This window comes from Halichondria panicea, chromosome 6 (genome assembly GCF_963675165.1).
Source record: "Halichondria panicea chromosome 6, odHalPani1.1, whole genome shotgun sequence".
Taxonomy (NCBI): domain Eukaryota; kingdom Metazoa; phylum Porifera; class Demospongiae; order Suberitida; family Halichondriidae; genus Halichondria; species Halichondria panicea.
In genome coordinates, this window is record NC_087382.1 from 4,693,463 (window position 1) to 4,711,327 (window position 17,865).

A 17,865-nucleotide genomic window follows, 5' to 3' on the forward strand; every position below is an offset into this window, starting at 1 on the left:
AATGTGTATTCCCATATCAAGAATGTTGAAGGACAACAGTTCCTGAGTCAATTTCGTCCACAAGGACCATGCATGTATACAGAACTTCTTATATACAAGGACAAACTGGCTCAGGCTTTCTGAACAGATTGTCAAACCTAGTAATACAAATATGCAGCTAGTATAAAAATTATGTGCATCTGTCCGATACGATAGAACATACTCTGTATACTGTGAGGGGAGGTAACATATTCAATGCACTTAATAATAGTTATCTCCTCCTTGGACATGCATCTAAAACGTGGCCACTCAGGAAGCCATTACTATACTATTTGTGTCTGAAAGGTTTGTCTTATGTATAGCATTATTTACTAAGTTCAAACTACTCTCCCAGCATGAAATCAGAATTAATGTGTGGGGCGGGCATGATACTAATGGATGATTGGTCTATGAATGACACACACCCAACAAATGAACGCTTGGTCAATCCCCACTGTCTGCAATATATATATTATAAGCATGCACATTAATTAGTAGAGAAATTACCTACAGATGTACTCCAATATGCCTACTTGCCCATTTCTTTTAAATTTATCCAGCATAATTCTCACCAAAAAAGGCTGGTGCCTATAATGAAAATTTTGCTAGCATAATACCAATCAGTATGTACTCACCAGGGGGACAAGGGGACCCGGTGCTGGAGTCGGATCATGTGATGTGTTACAAAACAGAGGTCAAAGCAATCCAACTGCTGCAGGGCAAACATTGAAATATCAAACCCTATACTATGTATGCAATATATATGCAATGGAATAAAGATGTACTCTAAAGCTCTTGGAAAAAGGCCTATTACATAGTAAGCTCAAATCTAGGACAGGCTGAATGAAAGTGGCATATTTTGATAAGGCCTACCTAATTAGGATGTTGATTGTATTGGTTTGATTGTGATGGCCTCCTAAAGGTAGCTTTAGCCAAACTAGGTGCTTTCGGTGTAAACAATTAGAGTTTTGCTGCTACATTCAGAAGGTCATAACACTTGTCTAAGGCTTCTCAGTGCATGCTTTTACATGTTATAGTCCAATTAAAAGATTAACAGCTGCGGGAACTTCATGAGAGGATGTTAAGTCTAACTCGTAGACTACAGTACAGTACATATAGTCATACTATGTGTATATATATGTGCATGATGAGGCAATCACTAGGAGATGGTAGATTAAAAACATGCTTTTTCCCACGATTCAAACTAGCGTATAGCCGAAGTGATAAAACAGAAAAGAGTGCATCCATTTTAAAAACAGTGAGTCCAATAGTTATACATATAATTATAGGGTATATATATGCATTGCAATATAGTCATAGTAGTACGATCTTTACAATCATCATTACACGGCACCTCAGATATACGGCTAGACATGCTGTCTAGAAATATTCTCAGCTGGTTAGTGCTACTGACCATAGCTACTGTTACCAGGAGTGAGCACTATCACATTGTGCCAGTGAATTCAACTGACTTGTGTAATGACTATCGAAATGGAACTTGTTTTACTCTCGAGCAGCTTGTTCGAACCGACTTGTTATCTGGTGGAGACAATCTCACCTTGAGCTTTCTACCTGGAGATCATGTGTTAACTGAGCAGTTATTGATTCTTAACTTCTCACATGTGCATCTAACTGGCCTGACGGAAAATACAACTGTAGTGAGATTCAATAGCAATGGTGTAATACGTTTTGTTAGTATTACCAGATTGAGTATTGAACGTTTTGGTTTCATTGGAGCGAATCTTGGACCACCAAACTCACATCAAGTATTGATCGTTGACAGTGCCCATGATGTCTATATCAATGACTGCTACTTCCTGGACTTTGATTTACTCATTCAGGCAGAACGGAACATAGTTAAGATTACTAAAACTGAAACTGCGACAATTGAGAGCACTCTCTTTATGAACAACACTGGACTGGCACTGCACCTTGAGGCTGATAATGTGTACATAACAAATAGTGTGTTCACTAGAAATGATGGAGGTGCAGTTAACATTGAATCAAACAACGTACTGATCAACAACACAGAGTTCAACTACAACAGTGCTAAGAAAAGAGGAGCATTAAAAGTTGTATCTGGAACAGTAGTGATCACTTGGAGCACCTTCACAAATAACAATGTTTATCGGCGGTATGGTGGAGCGATTTATGTTGCCTCAGGCAGTAATGTGTCCATCTCCAATTGTGAGCTGACAAATAACAGTGCTGGCTGGAATGGTGGAGCAATTTATGTTAGATCAAGTAGTGTGTCTATTTCCGGTAGCACATTGACCAATAACAGTGCTGACAAATTTGGTGGAGCAATTGATGTTTACTCAAGCAATGTGTCTATCTCCGACAGCATGCTGAAAAACAACACAGCTGATAATAGTGGTGGAGCGATTGGTATTTTTAAAGGGAGTGTGACCATTTCCGATAGCAACCTGACAAACAACAGAGCTAATTCCAATAGTGGAGTGATTAATGCTGACTTGGGAAATATTTCTATCTCCAACAGCACGCTGACAAAAAACAGTGCTGGCTTGAACGGTGGAGCGATTCGTGTTATATCAGGATATGTGTCTATCTCAGACAGCACACTGACAAACAACAGAGCTAATCGCTATGGTGGTGTGATCGATATTCAAAAAGGCAATGTTTCTATTTCCAACAGCATACTGACAAACAACAGTGGTGGCAAGAATGGTGGCGCTATTGACAATTTTTCAAGCAGTTTGTCTATCTACGACAGCAGACTGACAAACAACACTGCTCACTGGAGTGGTGGAGCGATTCATGTTAAGTCAGGGAATGTTTCTATCTCAGACAGCACACTGACAAACAACAGAGCTGACAGGAATGGTGGAGCAATTGATACTTCTTCAAGCATTGTGTCTATCTCAGACAGTAGACTGACAAAAAACAGTGCTCACTTGAGTGGTGGAGGGATCGGTGTTTACTCAGGCAGTGTGACCATCTCTGATAGCTCACTGACAAACAATAGAGCTGATAACCATGGTGGAGCGATTGATATTGATTCAGGCATTGTTTCTATTTCCAACAGCACACTGATAAAAAATAGTTGTGGCAAGAACGGTGGAGCGATTGACAATTTTTCAGGCATTTTGTTTATCTACGACTGTACCCTGACAAACAACACTGCTAATAAGAGTGGTGGAGCGATTGGTGTTCAATCAGGCAATGTGTCCATCTCCGATAGTACGCTGACAAACAACAGTGCTCATATTGGTGGAGCGATTAATATTGACTCAGGAAGTGTATCTATCTCTGACAGCACACTGGCAAGTAACTATGCGGATGGGAATGGTGGAGCAATTCATACTTACTCAGGCGGTGTATCCATCTTCAATAGCACACTGACAAGTAACAATGCTGCCGGGAATGGTGGAGCGATTGGTGTTTACTCAGGCAATGTGTCTATCTCAGATAGCTCACTGACAAACAACACTGCTGACGGGAATGGTGGAGTGATTCATGGTGACCTTGGCAGTATTGTGTCGATCTCTGACAGTATGCTGAACAACAACACAGCTACCTCTGGAGGAGGGATATTTCTGAGAGTAAGTACACTCTTTGTAAATGAGCCAACAACGATCAATCTCAACACAGCACACCAGGATGGTGGAGGAATTTATGCTCATTCAAGTAGAGTTGAATTTGAATCTGCTTTACCGATTCCATCAAATATACGAAGTGAGATTATTGAAAACATTGCTGAGAATGGTGGAGGTATTTATGCAGTAGCTACAACCATTAAACTAACTCGATCACACGTTAACATTGACTCAAACACAGCAACCGCTAGTGGAGGTGGAGTGTTTCTACGGCAAAGTTCAAGACTGTACTTGTTTAAAAAAAACTATGAAAGTGCAAATCAATTATATGTCAAGCTAGCGATTAACAACAACTTGGCTCAGTACGGAGGGGGAATATTTGTGGCGGATGACACAGAGAGTGGTGCCTGCAGAGGAGGAGTTATAGAAAATGGTGCTACTCAAACCATTTTTGAGGACTGTTTTATTCAAACAATCAATTTGAATGAAATCAAGTCGAAAATAAACCACTTCAACACATTCATGACTAACAACACAGCTACCCTGTCAGGAGCAGACATCTATGGAGGTTTGTTGGACAGGTGTACAGCAGAACAAAATGCTGAATATCACAATTCTTCCAATGGATTGGACTACATATACAAAACTGTAAAACTGTCCACTGAGTTATCAATCTCCTCTTCACCTGTTCAAGTAACTTTTTGTAACTATACACAACGCGAAAACGTTTTCACGAAAAAAGGACACACGTACAAAATTAGTGTTATGGCTTTTGACCAAATTAGAAATCCAATCAATGTCACAATTATCAGTTCTGTTATCACTAATAGTGGTGTTGGTCGTCTCAAAGAAGGACAGGCTGAACAAGTAGTTGGCAATCAATGCACAGAATTAGAGTACAATGTATTCTCACAAGACAGCTCTGCTCAAGTGGAACTCTATGCTGATGGTCCATGCATGAATTTGGGAATTTCGAGACAACTTATTAATATTTCTTTTCTACCCTGCACATGCCCTGTCGGGCTAAAACCAATTCAGTCCGATATTGAGTGCAAATGTGACTGTGATCCAGACTTGCAACAACTATATCAGATAACAAATTGTTCTGAGGAAAATGGGACCATAAAGCTTGAAAGTAATAACAACATATGGATAGATACTACCAACGGAACAGGTTATGTTGTTAGTAACTGTGCATTTAACTATTGTGTAGAAAAACCAGTTCACATCAGTCTAAGCAACCCTGACGAACAGTGTGCTTTCAATCGAAGTGGTGTCTTGTGTGGAGAATGTGAACCAGGACTAAGTCTTGTGTTGGCTACGTCAAGATGTGCACAATGCTCTGATGTTTACCTTCTTCTACTAATACCATTTGCGCTGGCAGGCATATTATTAGTTGTTGTAATTCTCGTGCTCAACATCACTATAGCAACTGGAAATATTCATGGCCTCATTTTTTACGCTAACATAGTAGCTGCTAATAGAGCAATTTTCTATTCTAGAAACAACTTTTTAACAGTTTTTATATCATGGGTGAATCTTGACCTGGGAATCGAGACTTGCTTTTACGATGGAATGAACGCTCAAGGAAAAGTGCTCCTTCAACTTGTCTTTCCCACTTACCTGTTTCTTCTAATGCTTTTTATTATACTTTTGAGCAAGTACTTTGACTCATTTGCAAAGCTCCTCTCCAACAGGAACCCAGTTGCTGCCCTAGGCACACTCGTCCTACTCTCTTATTCTAAATTTTTACGGTTTATTGTTGCAGCACTACAATTCACAGAATTGCATTATCCTGACGGTTCAACCAAGACTGTTTGGTTGTTTGACGGCAATGTACAATACTTCACTCCCATTCGCATCCCTCAGTTTGTTGCTGCTATTATAATCCTCATTGCTGGTGTATTGTTCACTGTGCTGCTCTTCTTTGGACAATGGTTTCCTCGCTGTTCGAAGGTTATGATATGGACCAAGAACACATACTACAATGGTTTCATGGACGCATACCATGCTCCATTCACTCCCAAGCATCGCTACTGGGTGGGACTGCTCCTCTTTGCTCTGATTGCTCATAATCTAGTAGCTGCCATGGCTACAGACACTTCTCTCCCTGTTCTATCTGCTGGGTGTATTGCATTCGGACTGATAGCATTGAACAACCGAGTGTATAAAAAGCGACTTAATGAATATTTAGAAGCACTATTTCTGCTTAATCTCGGCATTCTATCTATTGGCACTTCATATGTTGTTGAAACACAACAGCAAGACACACTCACAAATGTTTCAATGTCCATAGCTTTCATCCTCTTTGTGATAATAATCAGCTACCATTTCTACCACTTCATACTAAAGAGCACCAAGATATGGCTTAAGATAAAGGGAGTCATCAAAAACTTGAGAATTGGTGCTGCAGACAATAAGAATCAACCACCTAACAATGCCATGGCAATGCATCAGCGTGCAGCCAATGATCATGATGAGCAATTTAAAGCTGAGCAAATAGATCTAGACATTGTGGACCCACCACCTTACACTGATGGAGCAGTGGAAGAAGCTGACCCTGATCGTTACATCACTCCTCCCGTGATCAGACTAGCCACGAGACCCGAACAGCTGAGACTATCCTACATGGATGAGCTAGCCCCCCTCACCACAGAGGACTACAGACAAGCCCCTCCCCCTCCAAAAGTCAACCGTCGTCCTGTTGTTACATACACAGAAATCGGCCTTGTGCACAATTAAGTGTGAACTGCCTTACTTGGTACAATTTACATGTGCATGTACAGCTTAAAACAATGTCATTAATTAGCTGAATAGTTACATGTACTATATATGTAGCTGTTGTATAATTATGTTAGAGAGATAGGCTTTTTGTAGAAACAAAAACTGTTATGATTTGTTTTGATACAACAGTCCCATGTACACTAACAATAAAATCCCCACTGAATTATCACTCTCCTATGCCTGATCATGCAGTATAATGTCTATAAAATTATATCAACAGGGAATGGCGACTCGTGTTTAAAATAGTGTTACGGCTGTTGACAAGTTAGAAATCCAATGAAATATGAACTCAGTCTATCTCTATTATAACCATTCACCTGCCAAATGAAATTTCAGTCTCTCTATCTCGCCCGATTCACGTGCAGATTTCTGCAACAAGCTGCAACTCACTGACCTCAATTTTAGCCCTTTCTTTGCACATTGATAACCCAATCCAACCACACCCAATACCCCAATGAAACCCTCCCTTTTTCCACATAATGGTCGGAATGTGAAGGGGATCCTTGATGTTCTCGGCGGCCTTAAAGTACTCTTGGAGCTGTATACCTATATCATGAGATGAGGTTGGCACAACACTAAAACTGTATACATTATATATTCAGCTACTCACCAAATGACGGCTCGGGGGTGAAACCTTAAAAGTGCCAAACCAAATCCCCACACCAAAACACAAGGGAAAAATTACGCTTTATAACATGCATTGATTTTAGCAACTCTCTGTGACACTTCTGATGGTAGGGCACGCGTTTATACGACTCAATAATAATTATTATATCGAGTCAATGGCTAGTAAAGGGTTAAAATAGGTTAGCTACCCCATAGGAGGCTACACAAATTATTGTCCACTACATCAAAACCGAGGGCGAATCTATACTGTAAAAAATAGAGTGTGCTGAGCACAAAAAAACACTAAAAAGTATGCTATATGCGACAAAAAGTATGCAACACACGACGGCCTATAAAGCATTTGGCATCTTCCATGTTCAAGATACCAAGAACAGGTAGTCAGCACTAGCCATTACTTTATCGAATCGATGACTATAATTATATCCTTCACCTTATTGTGGTAACACTTTGATATATCACTTTTACCAATTTGTGTACTCAAGAAGAACAATACGTCTACATTGTCCCACGTATGAATGCTTGGTCGTGAGCAGTGCACACACCCCACATATGAATGTTTGGTCAGTCCCTACTGTCTACAATGACTTGTAGCCACATTTACAAAGCTTCAAAATCTCCCAGCATGAAATTAAAATTAATTTGTGCATCCCACACATGAATGCTTGGTCTACGAATGCTTGGTTGTGACATGCACGCAGAACAAATGAATGCTTGGTCAGTCCTCACAGTCTGCAAAGTGTAGCTACATTTATACTAAGCCCATGCAGCATGAAATCAGAATTAATTTACGTATCCCACACATGAATGCTTGGCCAGCCCCTACTGTCTACAACAAAGCCATGCACATTTAGTAAGAATCTCCCACTGAATTAATTATGAACCCACACGCAGCCACTGCCCATGATCTATAGCCACATATTTAAAAATGTTGCCACCTTTATTACAGTATAGATAATAGTTGTTTTTTGCCCAAGAACGATCACCATAAACACATTTCACAGCACTGAGCTCATTATAAACCGTGCAGGAATTAGAATGCTTAAACAGTACATGCACGATTGTCATGTGTACAGAAACAAGAGCTGGTGCAGTTGAACACTGCACACTTTGGTCCCATTACAATTATGTTTTTTATACTCAGCGGCATCATATTTTAGTGATGCCTGTCTATCAGTCATAACTTGTCAAGCCATTCCCATCACCACCTCACTGACACACAGTGACTGTAAAGCTTGAATTAACACCGGGTGATCCAAGCGCTAAACTGTTCTCATAGACATATTGTATCTCTGTCTTGAAGTCCAGGTGGAACCTCCGGAGGGGAGTGGTCATACGAATAGTCCTCAGGCCGGGGAACCTAGTATATCTAATAGGTTAACTGTATCTGAACTATACCGGTATGTTTGCATGTGTGTGCGTGTGTGTTTGAGGATTCCAAATAAAATAAAAGGTGGGTGGAATTGTGTTAAACTGCAACGTATTTTCTCGGGTATTAGAGGCTCAAACTAACTTCTGACCTTGAGTACAAGACAGTATTGTCTGACCAGTTAACCCTACCAATATAAAAAATATGCAATGGAGTAAAGATGTACTTTAAAGCTCTTGGAAAGGCCTATTGTATGGTATGTTCAGATCTGGGACAAACTGAAAGTGGCATGCACATTTTGATAGATCTAATTAGGTTGTTGATGCTATTGGTTATTATGGCCTCCTACGTAGCTACCCACACTAGGTGTTTCATGTTTATTTCCCGAAAACACCCGGTTTGGCTGGGAGATCATAACACAATCAATAATTAAGATTTTTACCACACATAAAGTGAGGCTTCAGTGCATGCTTTTACATGTTCCAGCTTTGTACGATGATTTCGGCAGCTGCGGGAACTTTATGAGAGGATGTTAAGTCTACTTCCTTATAGATATCAGACAACACAGCAGAGTCGTGCTATGTGTATATATATGATGAGGCAATCACTAGGATTCAAAAGAAGGCTAACTTGGTACAGCAGAAAATTAAAGAGAGAGAGGCATCCATTTTAAACAGTGAGTTGAAGACAGTATAGATCTACAGGGTATATGCAGTATGCACTTTAATAGCTATTCTGGGAGTAGTACGATCTTTTACAATCATCATCCACATGCACCTCAGGTATACGGCTAGACATGCTGTCTAGAAATATTCTCAACTGGGTGGTGCTACTGACCCTAGCTACCGTTACCAGGAGCGAGCACTATCACATTGTGCCAGTGGATTCAACTGACTTATGTAATGGATATCGAAATGGAACTTGTTTTACTCTCGAGCAGTTTGTTGAAACCGACTTGTTATCTGGTGGAGACAATCTCGCCTTGAGCTTTCTACCTGGAGATCATGTGTTAACTGAGCAGTTATGGATTCGTAACTTCTCACATGTGCATCTCACTGGCCTGCCGGAAAATACAACTGTAGTCAGATTCCATAGCAATGGTGTAATACGTTTTGTTAGTATTACCAAATTGAGCATTGAACGTTTTGGTTTCATTGGAGTGAATTTGGGATCACCAAACTCACATCCAGGATTGATCGTTGACAGTGCCCACGATGTCTATATCAACGACTGCTACTTTACGAACTTTGATTTACTCAATCAGGCAGATATAGTTAAGATTACTAATACTCAAACTGCAACAATTGAAAGCACTCTCTTTATGAAGAACATTGATCGGGCACTGCACATCGAGGCTGATGATGTGTACATAACAAAGAGTGTGTTCACTAGAAATGATGGAGGTGCAGTTGACATTCAATCAAACAACACACAGATCAACAACACAGAGTTCAACTACAACAGTGCTGAGAATGGAGGAGCAGTAGAAGTGATATCTGGTACTGTAGTGATCACTTGGTGTAACTTTACAAATAACAAAGCTTCTCAGGATGGTGGAGCGCTTTATGTTACTTCAGGCAGCAGTGTGACCATATCCGATAGCAACCTGAAAAACAATGGAGCTAATTGGGGTGGAGCGATAAATGTTGATTCAGGCAATGTATCTATTTCCGGCAGCACACTGATAAACAACACTGCTATAATGAATGGTGGAGCTGTTGATGCTTCTTCCTCAAGCATTGTGTCCATCTTTAACAGTATATTAACAAACAACACCGCTGACAGGAGTGGTGGAGCGTTTGGTGTTACTTCAAACAGCCGTGTGACTATATCCGATAGCAACCTGACAAACAACGGAGCTAAAATTTCAGGTGGAGTGATAAATGTTGATTTAGGCAGTGTATCTATTTCCGGCAGCACACTGACAAACAACATTGCTGCAAAGAATGGTGGAGCTATTGATGCTTCTTCCACCAGCCGTGTGACCATATATGATAGTAACCTGAAAAACAATGGAGCTAATTGGGGTGGAGCAATAAATGTTAATTCAGGCAATGTATCTATTTCCGGCAGCACACTGACAAACAACATTGCTGCAATGAATGGTGGAGCTATTGATGCTTCTTCCTCAAGCATTGTGTCCATCTTCAACAGTATATTAAGAAACAACACCGCTGATGGGAGTGGTGGAGCGATTGGTGTTCAATCAGGCAATTTGAACATATTTGATAGCAACTTGACGAACAACAGAGCTAAAATTTGGGGTGGAGCGATAAATGTTGACTCAAGCCGTGTGTCTATCTCCGACAGTATACTGACAGATAACACTGCTGACAGTAGTGGTGGAGCTATTGATGCTTCCTCAAGCATTATGTCCATCTTCAACAGCACACTGACAAACAACAGTGCTAAAAGGAATGGTGGAGCAATTGGTGTTACTTCAGACAGCAGCGTGACCATATCCAATAGCAACTTGACGAACAACAGAGCTAAAATTTCAGGTGGAGCGATAAATGTTGATTCAGGCAATGTATCTATTTCCGGGAGCACACTGACGAACAACATTGCTGCAATGAATGGTGGAGCTATTGATGCTTCTTCCTTAAGCATTGTGTCCATCTTCAACAGTATATTAAGAAACAACACCGCTGACGGGAGTGGTGGAGCGTTTGGTGTTACTTCAGGCAGCCGTGTGACCATATCCGATAGCAACCTGACAAACAACAGAGCTAAAATTTGGGGTGGAGCGATAAATGTTGAATCAGGCAGTGTATCTATTTCCAATAACACAACACTGACAAACAACACTGCTGATGGGAGTGGTGGAGCGATTCGTGTTCAATCAGGCAATTTGAACATATTTGATAGCAACTTGACGAACAACAGAGCTAAAATTTGGGGTGGAGCGATAAATGTTGATTCAGGCAATGTATCTATTTCCGGCAGCACACTGACAAACAACATTGCTACAATGAATGGTGGAGCTATTGATGCTTCTTCCTCAAGCATTGTGTCCATCTTCAACAGTATATTAAGAAACAACACCGCTGACGGGAGCGGTGGAGCATTTGGTGTTACTTCAAGCAGCCGTGTGACTATATCCGATAGCAACCTGACAAAAAACGGAGCTAAAATTTCAGGTGGAGTGATAAATGTTGATTTAGGCAGTGTATCTATTTCCGACAGCACACTGACAAACAACATTGCTACAATGAATGGTGGAGCTATTGATGCTTCTTCCTCAAGCATTGTGTCCATCTTCAACAGTATATTAAGAAACAACACCGCTGACGGGAGCGGTGGAGCATTTGGTGTTACTTCAAGCAGCCGTGTGACTATATCCGATAGCAACCTGACAAAAAACGGAGCTAAAATTTCAGGTGGAGTGATAAATGTTGATTTAGGCAGTGTATCTATTTCCGACAGCACACTGACAAACAACATTGCTACAATGAATGGTGGAGCTATTGATGCTTCTTTCTCAAGCATTGTGTCCATCTTCAACAGTATATTAAGAAACAACACCGCTGACGAGAGTGGTGGAGCGTTTGGTGTTACTTCAGGCAGCCGTGTGACCATATCCGATAGCAACCTGACAAACAACAGAGCTAAAATTTGGGGTGGAGCGATAAATGTTGAATCAGGCAGTGTATCTATTTCCAATAACACAACACTAACAAACAACACTGCTGATGGGAGTGGTGGAGCGATTGGTGTTCAATCAGGCAATTTGAACATATTTGATAGCAACTTAACGAACAACAGAGCTAAAATTTGGGGTGGAGTGATAAATGTTGATTCAGGCAATGTATCTATTTCCGGCAGCACACTGATAAACAACAGTGCTATAATGTATGGTGGACCTGTTTACAACATTGCTGCAATGAATGGTGGAGCTATTGATGCTTCTTCCTCAAGCATTGTGTCCATCTTCAACAGTATATTAAGAAACAACACCGCTGATGGGAGTGGTGGAGCGATTGGTGTTCAATCAGGCAATTTGAACATATTTGATAGCAACTTGACGAACAACAGAGCTAACATTTGGGGTGGAGCGATAAATGTTGACTCAAGCCGTGTGTCTATCTCCGACAGCATACTGACAGATAACACTGCTGACTACGGTGGAGCGATTGATGCTTCCTCAAGCATTATGTTCATCTTCAACAGCACACTGACAAACAACAGTGCTAAAAGGAATGGTGGAGCGATTGGTGTTACTTCAAACAGCAGCGTGACCATATCCGATAGCAATCTGATAAACAATAGAGCTGAAATTTGGGGTGGAGCGATAAATATTGACTCAGGCAATGTGTCTATCTCTGACAGCATACTAGAAAAGAACAGTGCTAAGAGGAATGGTGGAGCAATTGATACTTACTCAGGAAGTGTGTCCATCTCCAACAGCACACTTACAAACAACATTGCTGACAGGAGTGGTGGAGCGATCGGTGTTTACTCAAGCAGTGTGTCTATCTCAGACAGCACACTGACAAACAATCGTGCTGTCGCGAATGGTGGATTGATCCATTGTGACCTTGGCAGTACTGTGTCCATTTCGGACAGTATGCTGAAAAACAACACAGCTACCTCTGGAGGAGGAATATTTCTAAGAGTGAGTACACTCTCTGTAAATGAGCCAATAAAGATCAATCTCAACACAGCACACCAGGATGGTGCAGGAATTTATGCTCATTCTAGTAGAGTTGATTTTCAATCTGCGTCTGCAAATATACGAAGTGAGATTGTTGACAACATTGCTGGAAATGGTGGAGGTATTTATGCAGTAGCTACAACCATTAAACTAACACACTCACACGTCAGCATCGGCTCAAACACCGCAACTGCTAGTGGAGGTGGAGTGTTTCTACGGCAAAGTTCAAGACTGTACTTATTTAAAAAAGACCATGAACATGTAGCAAAAAAGAATCAGCATAAAATGACGTTCGTATCATTATTGATCAACAACAACTCGGCTCAGTATGGAGGGGGAATATTTGTGGCGGATGACACAGAGAGTGGTGCCTGCAGAGGAGGGGTCACAGAAACTGGTGCTATTCAAACTATTTTTGAGGACTGCTTTATTCAAACAATAAACTTAATGGAACCCGAACCCAAAATAAACCATTTCAACACATTCATGACTAATAACACAGCTACTCAGTCAGGAGCAGATATCTATGGAGGTCTGTTGGACAGGTGCACAGCAGAACAAAATGCTGAATATTACAATTCTTCAAATGGATTGGACTACATAAAAAGAACCGTAAAACCATATACTGAGTTATCAATTTCCTCTTCGCCTATTCAAGTAACTTTTTGCAACCATTCACAAAGTGACTATGTTTTCACGAAAAAGGGACACACATACAAAATCAATGTTATGGCTTTTGACCAAGTTGGAAATCCAATCAATGCCACAATTCGCAGTTCTGTTATCACTAATAGTGGTGTTGGTCGTCTCAAAGAAGGACAATCTGAACAAGTAGTTGGCAATCAATGCACAGAATTAGAGTACAATGTATTCTCACAAGACAGCTCTGCTCAAGTAGAACTCTATGCTGATGGTCCATGCATGAATTTGGGAATTTCGAGACAAGTTATTAATATTTCTTTTCTACCCTGCACATGCCCTGTCGGACTAAAACCAATTCAGTCCGATATTGAGTGCAAATGTGACTGTGATCCAGACTTGCAACAACTATATCAGATAACAAATTGTTCTGAGGAAAATGGGTCCATAAAGCTGGAAAGTAATAACAACATATGGATAGAATTCATAAATACTCCCAACAAAACAGGGTATGTTGTTAGTAACTGTGCATTTGACTATTGTGTAGAAAAACCAATCAACATCAGTCTAAGCAACCCTGACGAACAGTGTGCCTTCAATCGAAGTGGTGTCTTGTGTGGAGAATGTGAACCAGGACTCAGTCTTGTGTTGGCTACGTCAAACTGTAAAGAATGCTCTAATCTCTACCTTCTTCTACTAATTCCATTTGCACTGGCAGGCATATTGCTAGTTGCTTCAATTCTCGTACTCAATATCACTATAGCAACTGGAAATATTCATGGCCTCATTTTTTACGCCAACATAGTAGCTGCTAATAGAGCAATTTTCCTTCCTAGTGTAAAAAATGTTTTAACAGTTTTTGTATCATGGGTGAATCTTGACTTGGGAATCGAGACTTGCTTTTACGATGGAATGAACTCTCAAGGAAAAGCGCTCATTCAACTTGTCTTTCCCACTTACCTATTTGTTCTAATGCTTCTTATTATACTTTTGAGCAAGTACTTTGACTCATTTGCAAAGCTCCTCTCCAACAGGAACCCAGTTGCTGCCCTAGGCACACTTGTCCTACTCTCTTATTCTAAATTTTTACGGTTTATTGTTGCAGCACTACAATTCACAGAATTGCATTATCCTGACGGTTCGACCAAAGTTGTTTGGCTGTACGACGGCAATGTGCAATACTTCACTCCCATTCGCATCCCTCAGTTTGTTGCTGCTATCATAATCCTCATTGCCGGTGTATTGTTCACTGTACTGCTCTTCTTTGGACAATGGTTTCCTCGCTGTTCCAAGGTTATGATATGCACCAAGAACACATACTACAATGGTTTCATGGACGCATACCATGCTCCATTCACTCCCAAGCATCGCTACTGGGTGGGACTGCTTCTCTTTGCTCTGATTGTTTATAATTTAGTAGCTGCTATGGATACAGACACTTCTCTCCCTGTTCTATCAGCTGGGTGTATTGCATTCGGACTGATAGCATTGAACAACCGAGTGTATAAAAAGCGATTTAATGAATATTTAGAAGCATTATTTCTACTTAATCTCGGTATTCTATCTATTGGGACTTCGTATGTTGTTGAAACACACCAACAGCAAGAAACACTGACCATTGTTTCGATGCCTATAGCTTTCATCCTTTTTGTGATAATAATCAGCTACCATTTCCACCACTTCATACTAAAGAACACCAAAATATGGCTTAAGATAAAGGAAGTCACAAGAACTGGTACTGCAGACAAAAAGAATCAACAACCTAACAACGCCATGGCAATGCATCAGCTTGCAGCCAATGATGATGATGAGCAATTTAATAATGCTGAGCAAATACACATTGTGAATCCACCCCTTTACACTGGTGGAGCCGTGGAAGAAGCTGACCCTGATCGCTACATCACTCCTCCCATCATCAGACCAGCCACGAGGCCGGAACAGCTGAGACTCTCCTACATGGATGAACTAGCCCCCATCACCACAGAGAACTACAGACCAGCCCCTCTCCCTCAAAGAGTCAACCGTCGTCCTACTGTTACACACACAGAAATCGCCGGGCCCTTTGCGCAATGAAGTGTGAACTGCCTTACTTGGTACAATTTTACATGTACAGCTTAAAACAATGTTCGTTTTCACTAGTTATCTGCATGAATAGTTATTTGCTGTTGTTGACAATTTTAGTTTAAAGAGAGATTGGCTTTCTGTATTAACACTGAAAAAATGGTTGTGCTACATGTATATATAATTATGATTTGTATTGAATATTTCATTTCCACAAAATGTTGGCTATCGAAAATTAATGCATGTTCCCTTCCCGGTTATAGTCTTAGCTATTTTTACCATTTTGTTCAATTGACGCGTTAGAGAATATTTTAGCTTTTCTGATTCGGGTCAAACAGTGAAGAATTACTGAGCAATGATCTATAGATAGGCCAACCTCTCAAATATTCAAGAACAAACTCATTGTATAATTATAATCTACGAATCTGACATAGCAAAGTTGACTTTCCGAAATATATTTAAGTAGCATGCTGGGCAACTAACATTGTTAGTGTTGTGTCTTCCTTTTGGGTACAACAATTGTATTTCAATGTTTTGAAACTCCAGCTCCGTTGTTGGTGTTACAGCGGATGGTAGCAATCATCCCTATGGCCCATACTAGCTGTAATGGGATCAAAAGTACAGCTACGTATAATGTTAAATTATCTTGTACCATCAGGACATAATTATGCAATAATTATGTGACAGACAGTATTATGAATTAATCATCCAAGTAATAAGACAGTACAGTCATGTATGCTTAGTCTCGAATACCCGCCTCAACCTGTTTACTTTTGGGATACTTTAATCATTAATTTTTGAATTGAGCAGTCTCTTATACAAACTCACAGATGTTGGATTGTTTAATCGAAATCATTCACTGTTTTTTGATAGTAAAATATTATAATTATATAGCTCTGACACGTCTTCAGTTGGTAGCGCATTAGCAGATTCCCTTAGCATGGACATTCCTTAATTCTCATCATTATACTGAGACCATTATTTGTACCTCTCTCAAAATTAGTACATACAGGAATTTGCATTGAGAGCATTGCTTCGAGAGCTTGTTTACCTTGTGTACATCGGTAATATTAGCTGACACTAGCTCCAAAATATTTGACAGTAGATCTAGCAAGGGGTATACTTTCTGCAATATCTGCTCCAATTGAATGGCTGTTGTATAGACGTAACTTCCATGGACTGAGCCCTTCTTTTTCCTGCTTTATGATATAGTCATCAATTGGGTACATGTTGTGCCTCACTTTTGATCTCAAATACATCTCGCTCGAATAATTATAGCATTGTTTTATAGTACTGCAAACTAAGTTCAGTTCACAGACTAAAATCTCGGGAGCATCATGTATATACTGAATAAATTTTTTGCTGTAGTAACCATAACAACAGTGTAAGCATAATTATGGTTGCCAATAGTGTGAGTGACTGGTTCTAGTCTGTTGCTTCAGCTTCTGTCTGATATGATGAAGGGGGGTAACGTGTTCAATGCACTTAATTATAGGGAAAGCAATATTAATGTGTTCTGTACATGCAATTAATTTGTGTCTAAGAGCATGGCTTGTCTAAACTGAATGTACATTGTCATAACAATTAATGTGTACAGGAAGTGTATAGCTTATATAAGTAGCTTCCAGTATAAATTAGTCTATGCTGCACGATGTTTATATATAGTTGTGAGGATGCACACGCACGTCCCACATTTATGATCTGATAGTCATCAATTGGGTATGTGCTGTGCGTCACTTTTGATCTTAAATACGTCTCACTCGAATATAATTCCCAACCTGTCTACTTAATTTATGTGCCCCACATGATTAGGAATGTGTGGTCTATGAATGCTTTGTTGGTCACGGTTGTTGTGACATGTACACACCCAAGGCCACATATGAATGCTTGGTTAGTCCCCACTGTCAATCTCCATTAGTATGAATGTTTGGTCTATGAATGCTTTTTTGGTGTTTGGTTGTGACACGTACACACATATGAATGCTTGGTCAGCCCCCACTGTCAATCCCCTAATGTTTGGTCTATGAATGCTTTGTTTGTTCAATGCAATAATACAGGGAAAGCAATAATTACTAAAGTCTGAGTTCAACCTTCATAAAGTTGTCATAATTTTGTCATACTTCACTGAAATTCAAAGTTTCATTGGATTCCTTGCTGAA

General features: G+C 40.2%; 2 protein-coding genes across 2 annotated transcripts; both read left to right on the forward strand.

The window, feature by feature from the left end:
* The first annotated feature begins 1,160 nt into the window (after positions 1 to 1,160).
* LOC135337926 (uncharacterized) lies at positions 1,161 to 6,574 on the forward strand. The gene is made up of 2 exons (XM_064533947.1): positions 1,161 to 1,276; positions 1,378 to 6,574. The coding sequence occupies exon 2, from the start codon at positions 1,392 to 1,394 to the stop codon at positions 6,315 to 6,317; it is 4,926 nt and encodes a 1,641-aa protein (XP_064390017.1). The 5' UTR covers positions 1,161 to 1,276; positions 1,378 to 1,391; the 3' UTR covers positions 6,318 to 6,574.
* A 2,294-nt stretch (positions 6,575 to 8,868) lies between these two features.
* LOC135336917 (uncharacterized) lies at positions 8,869 to 15,914 on the forward strand. Its single transcript, XM_064532795.1, has 2 exons — positions 8,869 to 9,028; positions 9,135 to 15,914. Exon 2 carries the CDS (start codon positions 9,149 to 9,151, stop codon positions 15,716 to 15,718), a length of 6,570 nt encoding a protein of 2,189 aa, XP_064388865.1. The 5' UTR covers positions 8,869 to 9,028; positions 9,135 to 9,148; the 3' UTR covers positions 15,719 to 15,914.
* Positions 15,915 to 17,865: the final 1,951 nt, after the last annotated feature.